Genomic DNA, 10151 nt, shown 5'->3' with positions numbered 1-10151 from the left:
AATACTGTCAAATCAGGATCTTTTTCTATCTTGGTTCTATCGTCCCTCCGTTGCCCACACGAGGATGTAATTGTTCTTTTCTCTGAAGAGGTGCTCCTTTGAAGTCTCCTCATTCATTTTTCTTCAGCAGATTTTCTATTCAATTTTGTGTTTTATTTGCTCTTCCTCTCCCTTTCTGGTGCCAAACAAATCATGCGATGCATGGGGAGGTCTTGAAGGCCAGGGGGCAGGAGTTAAAAATGTTGTAATATTTGAACTTCAAAACATTCTGTTGTGCCCCGATCTCGAAATCTGCACAGAATTATTGAATTTTGTCCCTAGTGGCAGCCCCTTACAGTTTTTTAAACTGATTGTGATATATAAATGTATTTAAATGTATTTTTAGGGCTAATAAGTGTAAATAATTAAGTAATAATTATATTAAAAATAAATAAATAAATGCATATATTTTTAAGGGTTTTATATGCCATTTTTTGTCAAAATTGAGTTATTCACATATTCTTACTCTATAACAATTTATTTACATCATGTGATGTTTAAGTTGAATACATTTTGAGACTTTTTATATGGAAAACAAAACAGGTTCTGTCTATAAATATATGGATTGCAAAAACTTAGCTCAACTAAGCTCAATATATCAAAACTGCTCAGATTTATAGATTATTAAAAAAACAAATGGAAATCGGAAACTCTCATATCACAGTTGTCTTCTTAATTAGAAAGCTTCACTTCTGGTCGGATGCTCACATATGGTTTCATTATTTTAATCGATTCAAGGCTCAAATTGGATCCAAAAATGTCACATGTGCATATGATTTCAGCTCCATGCAGCTGCCGTACATCTCTCCATTGGAAATGAATGTCTTTCAGTCAGTTGTTTGGCAGACCAGAAAAGGCGGCTTTAATTTTGTCCTTCAAAACTTTACCACAAAGATATAAAGGTATATTGTAACAGCTTTAGAGTTGACCCTCTTTTATTGGACATTGCTGGTATGGGGCCAGGCTAGTGAATTGACAGAATAATGTCCTACAAAATCAAGTCGCTCTGGAATATCTCCCAAGAGTACCTTTAATTTGGCAGATGTTTGGGGTTGTGTGCGTGTATTGGCGAAGCAGAGCTGTGATAACTTTCTCCTGAGATGTTTTTCCTGTTGCTTATATTGTTGTTATGGTGACATGTCCCCTCAGATAAAGAACGCAGCGGCGAATGTTCTACGAGAGACTTGGCTGATATACAAGCACACCAAACTGATGAAGAAAATTGACCACTCCCGCGTACGCAAGCATCAGAGGAAGTTCCTCCAAGCCATTCACCAGTGAGAAAAACAACCTCCCATCACAGACACACAGCTTGACTCAAACTCTCATCTAGGCACTTTATATTCTCACATTGATCACACTCATGGACCAATAATGCAAAGTGAACTTTAGCGATAAAAGATAAAATCACACAAAAAGCATTTGAAGTGCTTCGCATTTGGGCTGAGTGGTAGTTGGGATGTCTGACCTGTCCTCTGATACAGTATCTGAGAAAGAAAATGACAAAAATCTTCACAAACTGAAGGAATCTGAAGGAGGCAGCTTTTTCTAATAGCTCTATGTGCTAATTTATCAAGCTTTTTTCACTAACATTCATATGTGATGATGGTTTTCTGTATCATTAATCACTTCAGACCTGTTTTTTTTTTTTTTTGGACTACATCTTGAAACTGTGAAACTTTAACTTGAGATTTAAAATGTAATTCGGTTTTTGTATAATCCAAATACCAAATTCTTTATATATATTTTTTTTTCAGGCCTTATCAGCATAATTTGATCCCACAGATCACGCATGTAGCACCCATTGTAAAGAGCCATTTCACACAAACAATGATAACTATAATGAAAAAGTTGTAATAATCATTAATAAAAACATTCAGTCAGAGCATTTAAAGTGACAGACTGCAGTGAACACTTAAAATAAACAGATTTTTATTGTCCTTTGTTTTAGATTATTATAATATCAGCTTTAAAGGGATTGTTCACCCAAAAATTAATTAATTATTTACTGATCCTCATGTTGCCCAAAACTTGTATGACTGTTTTTTATTTTGGTACATTTAGTTCACCCAAAAATGAAATGACCCTGATTACTCACCCTCAAGCCATCCTAGGTGTACTGTATATTACATTGTTGTTTCTGACAAATACGATCAGAGTTATATTAAAAATGTCCAGGCTAATCCATGCTTTATAATGGGAGTGGATGGTAACCCAAAATTTGAAGCCCAAACAATTTCACCCATCCATTATGAAAGAAGTCCACATGGCTCCAGGGGGCTTTCAGAAAGAAAGTGATGCGTTTTGTTTGTTTAAGAAAAATATTCATATTTACAACTTTATAAACCTTAATCTCTAGCTTCTGCCAACTGTTGTATTCAAGTTCACGAGAAAGTGGCGTCCAGTGGATGATGTATGACGTAGGCAAACGCAGTGATGAACACGGTCAGGAATTAGTTGTACAAAAAAAGGATTTGTAAAGAAAAATGTTGGAGAATGTCGATATAAGCCAAGAGGACACTGTTTTTTGCTATAAACAACTTTTTTCTCACGAGACTAGCATATTCTCACCAGAGCTTATGCTACGCTTACATCCTACGTCACCCGCTGGACGCCACTCTCTCGTGAACTTGAATAGAATAGTTAGTGGAAGCTAGAGATGAAGGTTTATAAAGTTGTAAATATGAATATTTTTCTTACACAAATGAAATGCATCACTTTGCTTAAGAAGGCCTTTTTTAACCCCCCCATGTGGACTTCTTTCATAATGGATGGTGCAATTTATTGGACTTGGAATTTTGGGCTACCGTCCAGTACCATTATAAAGCATGGATTATTCCGGACATTATTTAATATAACTCCGACTGTATTCATCTGAAAGAAGAATGTCATATACACCTACTGTATAGCATGAGGGTGAGTTTTTTTTTTTTCTTTTTTGGGTGAACTATCCCTTTAAGACCAAACAGATGCCTCTGTCAAGTGGTTGCTTTGAGGGTGCATTCTAAAAAATACTGGGTTGTTTCAAACCAACTTTAGGTCAAATATTTAATTAAAAGATTTAACCCGACAGCTCGGTTCATCCATATTTCACTCAAAGTTGGGTTGAAACAACCCTGCATTTTTTGGAGTGTGGACAAATAAGCAAGCGCTAATGTTTATATGGCTAGAGTTAGCTTGCCTTTTAGCTAATCAGAACTGCTGAGCAAAGTAATGTTATGTCACCTAATTAATATTCATAAGCCCATCCAATTTGGTAATGACATTTCCCTCTGGCTTTTCTGAACATCGTTACACTATTGAAGTCACCATGTTTCCCTATTTGTGATTGTCTGGCCAAACAGTGACTATTGTATCAGCTTCTGATGTGAACACTATCCTCTGTGTGGGTGCCCTCCGCACCACTCATCATTTTAAAAACTCTAATCCTCCTGTCACTGTTTTGTCATGGCCCTGTCCGCCAATTTTAAGGGCTCCTTTCGAAATGAAGGCTGTGTTTTAAAGAAATCCCACACGTATGCAATCCTTTTAAGTCTAATGCTTTTAGGATTTACGCCGTAATTGCATATTCATCTTGGGGGATTCTCTTCAACAACAAACAAAAGAAAACAAGATGATTAAGTTAATTAGCTATTTGAGGTTCACAATTGAGGGCCGTTGGTGCTAGAGAGATTAGAGGGAGATCTAATGGATTGTGTGTGTGTGTGTGTGTCCCTGTTTTTGTAGATTGCGAAGTGTTAAAATGGAGCAGAGAAAACTCAGTGATCAAGCCAATACTCTGGTGGACTTATCAAAGGTAAGACTTCTGTAAATGCACACACATCAACACAAATCACAGACATGGTCACACATCAGAGCCTGCACATATGCACGTTACATCTGATAGGAACAGTAGACACCCACACACACTTTCAATGACATTGTGTTCCCTTTCCTGCAATTTTACCATGCCCACACACACACACACACACACACTTTATAACACCCAAGGCTGCAAGCACATCGACTGCAACACAAAATGCTCTGTGACACACATACCTTTCCCAAATATATCTCAGCATTTAGCTGTTTCCATGCTGACCCGTTTGTTTCTGTGACTTTGTGTCTCCTAGCAACCTGAACAAGTGTTAAAGCAAGGGATGACAGTGGGAACGAGGAGAGAGGGAGAGGGAGAGGGTGGGAGGGAAGAGAGACAGGAAGTTAAAGAATGACAGAAAATTTGTGCAATTCAAGATATTTTCCTTGATGGCTATGTGTGTTTGGGCGTTTTTTTTTTCTAAAAGTGTTTTTATTTCTTTTATGTGAGAGGGAGTTGTTGAGTTTTTTTTAAACTGTGCAACATTTTCATTACAGTGTACATGTCGTGAGCTGGACTTGATTTTTATTTTGTGCTTTGTATGAGAATCAATTCATTTGGGTTGCTCAAGGTAAATTTTATTGCATGCTCTCTCTGACATAAAGCAAGGTAAATTTATTTTTTATTAGTGTTTAATATCTTATACAGAGTTGCTTCTCGCATTTCTTGCCCGACTGGCAATTAATTTCTCTCTCTCTCTCTCTCTGGAATATAAACCTCACTAAATTTTACTAGACTTGTGCATAAAGTCAAACTGTTCGCCAGTCGGGAAGGAAAAATAAACGTCATTCAAAATATGTTCTTTGAAAAAAAGTAATGTTGTCTCAAATTGTTGCTTCTTGAAATGTAACTTACTTTTATATATTTTTTTTGTAAAAAAAATAGAAAAATAGTAATTAAGACTAGGACTACTAGACTACTGTAAATTCTTTAACCTGTTCTTCTTACCCAGAGGACCATTTGATTGCTCATATGATACCCTTTCAGTGCTTAGGAAACCTGTTAGTTACATTTCATTCGTTTCAATTTTGTCTCAGATGTTTCTCTTAAACTTCCTGAGAATAAACTTAAAGAGACTACTGACAAACACTGGTGTAGTGCTATAAAATGAATACGGATTCCATAGTTTAGATGATTTTGCACTTTGAGCCCAGTTTCTCATTGACAACCTCGAAAGAAAAAAAAGGCAAGGAGATTTAGTCCTGAATCTTTTCCTCATAAGAAAAATTGAAGAAGCTGAAAACTCAAGCATAAATCTCCATTTAATCTCTGTTTAATTTTATTTGGCTGTCTAGCCAAAGCAACGGAGATATTAAAGTCAAGATGAGATCAAAAATTGACCGTTTACTTAATGCACATTCCTGGACCTATTACGAGCAGTGCATCAGTGTATGTAAAAAAATATTGTCATCATAATCAATCATTAATATGTAATAACTTACTCTTCCTCTGCTTTTCTTGTCACTATTGAATAATGCTAACCAACAGACAAATATCGTCTTGTTTTTGCAATATCTACTTGTTTTTACTCCATTTTGGTGCATAACGCCTACTGTTCACAACCCAATCATTTCCCAACGGATAAGGCCCATCAAGTTCCATCCAATACTTTTTATAAGTGAAAATCCTGTTTCCTCAGAAACGTAACACATTAAGAGCAAATGGATTGTGAACACCATGTTGACTTTAAAGAGATCTCATTTGAGATTTTTATTTCCTCTGGGTATTTATTGCTCCATTTATTATCTCTGCTCTTTCTATTTAATCTTTCTTCTGTTCTGGGATAGTATTTGAACTCTTTGACTGCTCTGAATCCTTCACGTTACTTTATCACTGTATATCTGTCTAACTGCGCTCTCATTCTCTGTCTACATAGATGCAGAGCGTCATGTATGAGCTGATGTCTGAGCTGAACGACCGCAGTGAGGATCTGGAGAGGCAGATGTTAGGTCTGGAGCAGCGGGTGGAGCAGCTGACGGCCGGCTTTAATGCTCTGCCCGCTCATTTGTCGGCCACGCTCACTTCCCAACATGCCGCGCTCGTTCAACTATTGCGTGAGCGTGATGCCAAGGTCCTGAGCCCCACTGTGCCCTCTGCCCTCTCACCCACCGCTGCCAACCCCCTCTCCGGCTCTGGCTCCGTCCCGACTCAGCCCACCGAGGACAGTCCTAACACCAGCAGCTCCAGCTGCTGAGACCCCGGTGTGGGAAGTTCCCTCCGAGGCAGAGAGATAGAGGATTAGTCGAAACGAAGAGATGACATAACCATACATACGCATTCACATATGATGCACTATAACAACGAGCATAACACAGCTTAACGCCAGAATATACAGTGTAATGATGAAGGAGGCGCTGACATTTGCACAAAAACCCTATGAGAAAACTGCCATATTTCATGTAGTCCACAAGACGGACGTACTCTACTGTTACCATGAATGTATACATTTTAGAAGACACTGACTCAGACATGTTAACATGCATGGACACTCACTCACTCACTCACTCACACACAAACACACACTTTTTCTGATTCTGTCTTTGCTACCAAAGTGCTCTGTCTATAGTTGACTAAAAATTGAGTGAGGTGTGACTTGCAAAACATGGAACTAGGGTGCTTGGTATTAGAGAGATTATAAATAATCAACAGCTGAGAATGTTATGATATCTGGACAGCACTTTTTACAGTCTGCAAGAGACTAACAGCCATTTGAGCAAAGCATTATTTCGAAGAGCAACGCTGAAGCCAGTAAATACGTTATAAAACCCACCCCATCAAGGTGGAACAGCTGCTCACACGGAAATAACTGTAGAATGAGTGATTATAGTCATTTTCTTAGTGGGATTGCTTCTATTATAATGGTGTTGGAATAATAGACTATTTTACTTCTGACCCCGTTTCAATGGAGAGACCATTTTGAAAACTGACTAATAGTGACATCCTGTGGCCGGAATACTGAATTACATCCGCTTGGAATATTGTACAGTATGCTACTACTGAAACTTAGCTTTGTATCGCTCAGTTTTTTACCATTAATAATTACTGATGCAGTTATAGCTCACATTTATTATAATTATACGATAGCCTTCTTCTCATTCGTCATGGAAATTATGATTGCTGTATAAATAACGATTTTTATTAATATTAATTATAGATAAGGGAGGTGCCGTTTGAGGTTGAAATTATTTTGTAATTTTATTTTACCAGAGAGAATTAATAAAGTATATATATATACATGACTGTCTGTGTGTGAGTATCATTGTGTGACTGACAAGATTTGCTTCTGTATAAATAGTGCAACTTCAGTGCAGCCTTTTTTATTTTTTTATCTTTATAAAATCTTTAAGATACAAACAGTAACAAAACACAAATAGATACATGAATACAGAAACAACAAATAACAGACAAGGGCAGAGCCAGGGGGAGCAGTGCAGCCTTTTACACGCTTGTTGTAGTAGTTCACAATGCGTTGCCCCACGAAAATGAACTTTTTTTCATTTACATTCAATAACCTACCCTGACAGCACACGTACATCTCAGAGACGTCTATTTGACGTGTGCATTTACATCGGCAAGACGTATTTTTTAGAGTGTTTGCTCATCTGCAATACCTCTATAGGACGTTTTCCTTTTACGTAGATGTCGAATAGATGTCTATTAGATGTCTTTAAGATGTTTATGATTTAGAATGTATGCAAAACTGACATCTGAAAGACGTCTGTCACTGTTTGTAGACAGCAGATGCTTTCCAGATCAAGAGATCTTTAACAGAGATCTTGCTGACGTATGTGTGCTTTGTTTTGTTCTGTCAAAGTGTGTCACAGTGTCTGGTCTGTGTATCCCTGGGTGTCCAATAGTGGTCTCGCTTCCCCATATAGTCACCCCACTGCAGGCACTACATTTCCCACAAGCCTTGTCCGATTCATCACTGTTAATTGCCAACCTGTTAATTGCACTCAGCTGTTCCCACTTTCATTGTTTTCACCTGTCCTGAATGGCATGGTGAATTGTGTTCACCGACAATGTTTTCTGGAAGTATTCCTGAGCCCATGTTGTGTACTGTAATTTCCATTACAGTAGCATTGCTGTATGTGATGCATGTGATCTGGATTGTTCCAGATTCTCTAAATCTTTGGATGATATTATGCACTGCAGATGATAACTTCAAACTCTTTGCAATTTTTATCAGAGAAATCCTTTCTGATATTGCTCCACCATATTTCGCCGCAGCATTGGGGGAATTGGTGATCCTCTGCCCATCTTGACTTCTGAGAGACACTGCCACTCTGAGAGGCTCTTTTTATACCCAATCATGTTGCCAATTGACCTAATAAGTTGCAAATTGGTCCTCCAGCTGTTCCTTATATGTACATTTAACTTTTCCGGTCTCTTAATACTACCTGTCCCAACTTTTTTGGAATGTCTAGTTCTCATGAAACCCAAAATGAGCCAATATTTAAAATGACATTTCAAAATGTCTCACTTTCAACATTTGATATGTAATCTATATTATATTGTGAATAAAATATAAGTTTATGAGATTTGTAAATTAATTTTTGGAATCGCGTTTGTAGTTTTCGGTTTCTGCTCGTGTTCCTGCTTCAAAAATGCCATTGTTGAGTCACCAACAGTAGCCTATTCAGTAGTGTATTGTAGTCGAGTTTAGAGCAGCAGTTTCAGCTTCAGCCTATGACAGAGAGACAGTTTGGGGGATTTTGCTAATGATCTCATTGATTACACTCAGTAAGTTGACTAAACTGAACGTTCCCAAGTTGCTGTTACCTCTCAGCACTCATGTGCCTGTGAACATCACACTGACAGCACAGAGAGGATGCTACAAATGTTGAGTGATGGGGCTGTGGCGTGTACTCAACTTAACATGCCATTCTGTCTCATTACGTGCTGTCATGTCTGAAAAGTTATTAATTAAATCAGTTAATTTCTTCGTATCGAACAACTAAATTCAAACAATCTTGTAGTGACATCATCTCCAAGGTGGATACAGCTTGGTTTGCATTAATAGAGTCAATACCCTGCATACTGTTCAGCAGTGGCATACACAAGGTGTGTGTGTATGGTGTGGGGGGGATTTATGGGCATGAGCCCATAGTACTTAAATAAGTACATTTTTAAATCATTTTAAAAGTTTAATAATTGCTTGTTTTATTTTTGTTATTTTTCTTCATGATTATTTTACTTTATTTATGTTCAGCACTTTGAATCTCCATTGTGTATGAAATGTGCTACATAAACTTGCCTTAGCTTGCTTTGAGCCCCTGCCCCTTTGAGGTCGTTTGCTAAAGTGCCCTTGCGGTCCGGTCCGATCTCGGTCCGCGATTCTGCAAAGAGTAGGGGTGTACGATATGAAGATTTTTGATCATAGATGATGAAAATGTCTCCAAGATCTGCTTTTGAAGAAATATTCTTCATAATATTCTATAATATCAGCTGCAGTTCTGGCGCAGCGGAATTCATATACTGCCACATACCTAGGGATACCTGACATAACATGCACCCTGCTCTTATTCACAAAAGTTTTTCGTTTTTTTTTTTTTTTTTTTTTGCTTTAAAGCCTTAATTGTTATTTAATTGTTTCATGTGTGTGCTGTTCTGTGCAGTTTTTCTGAGGAGTCTAAAAGCATGCGCAAGAAAAAAACAACAAAAAACTTCACAAACTGTTCCTGATTGCTGAACTAAGTTATGTCTTGTGTTAATACTGTCAAAACACAAGGTTTATGTATAGCCTCAGTTGGTTATGTCTAAAATGAAAGTACACAACTGAAAGAAACAGATGCATGTCTGTATATTAGATGCTTGCATGTCTTAAAGGGACAATACTGAACAGCACGTCCTGATTTTGCCAAGTTCGATGTGTTCCTAGGTCAACATATTTTGTTGACCCTGGAACAACATTTTACTCCAAAAATATATTCTTAACCATATCCCTACACCTAAACCTAACCTTAACCATGAGTAATCCCTAAAATCAGAGGAAATGATAGATGAATGACACTGATGTACAAGCACCAAACACTGATTTTAAGCGTAAACTTCACAAAATCTAAAAACTGGTTCTTCAAATCTGATTGGTTAATCACAATGTTGTTCCAGGGTCAACAACGATGTTGTCCAAGGAACATGTCTCACTTGGTAAAATCAGGTTCTGCATACTGAACATGTTGCCAACTGTAATTACAGGGCTAGTTCACCCTAAAATTTAATTTCTGTCATTGTTTATTCACTCACATGTAGTCCC

General features: G+C 37.6%; 1 protein-coding gene across 1 annotated transcript; it reads left to right on the top strand.

The window, feature by feature from the left end:
• Positions 1-900: 900 nt before the first annotated feature.
• LOC113076112 (small conductance calcium-activated potassium channel protein 3-like) lies at positions 901-7134 on the top strand. The gene is made up of 3 exons (XM_026248792.1): positions 901-1316; positions 3766-3835; positions 5772-7134. The coding sequence occupies exons 1-3, from the start codon at positions 1177-1179 to the stop codon at positions 6087-6089; spliced, it is 528 nt and encodes a 175-aa protein (XP_026104577.1). The 5' UTR covers positions 901-1176; the 3' UTR covers positions 6090-7134.
• Positions 7135-10151: the final 3017 nt, after the last annotated feature.

This window comes from Carassius auratus, unplaced genomic scaffold, assembly GCF_003368295.1.
Source record: "Carassius auratus strain Wakin unplaced genomic scaffold, ASM336829v1 scaf_tig00018874, whole genome shotgun sequence".
Taxonomy (NCBI): Eukaryota; Metazoa; Chordata; class Actinopteri; order Cypriniformes; family Cyprinidae; genus Carassius; species Carassius auratus.
Note: the sequence above shows the minus strand (reverse complement) of the source record. Positions and strands in the feature narration are given on the sequence as shown.

Bases quoted from the DNA above. Each gene is read 5' to 3' on its own strand.
- LOC113076112 (XM_026248792.1), top strand. From the start codon at position 1,177: ATGTCCCCTCAGATAAAGAACGCAGCGGCGAATGTTCTACGAGAGACT. The intron at 1,317-3,765 runs GTGAGAAAAACA...CTGTTTTTGTAG, and splicing joins TTCCTCCAAGCCATTCACCA to ATTGCGAAGTGTTAAAATGG. The intron at 3,836-5,771 runs GTAAGACTTCTG...CTGTCTACATAG, and splicing joins CTCTGGTGGACTTATCAAAG to ATGCAGAGCGTCATGTATGA.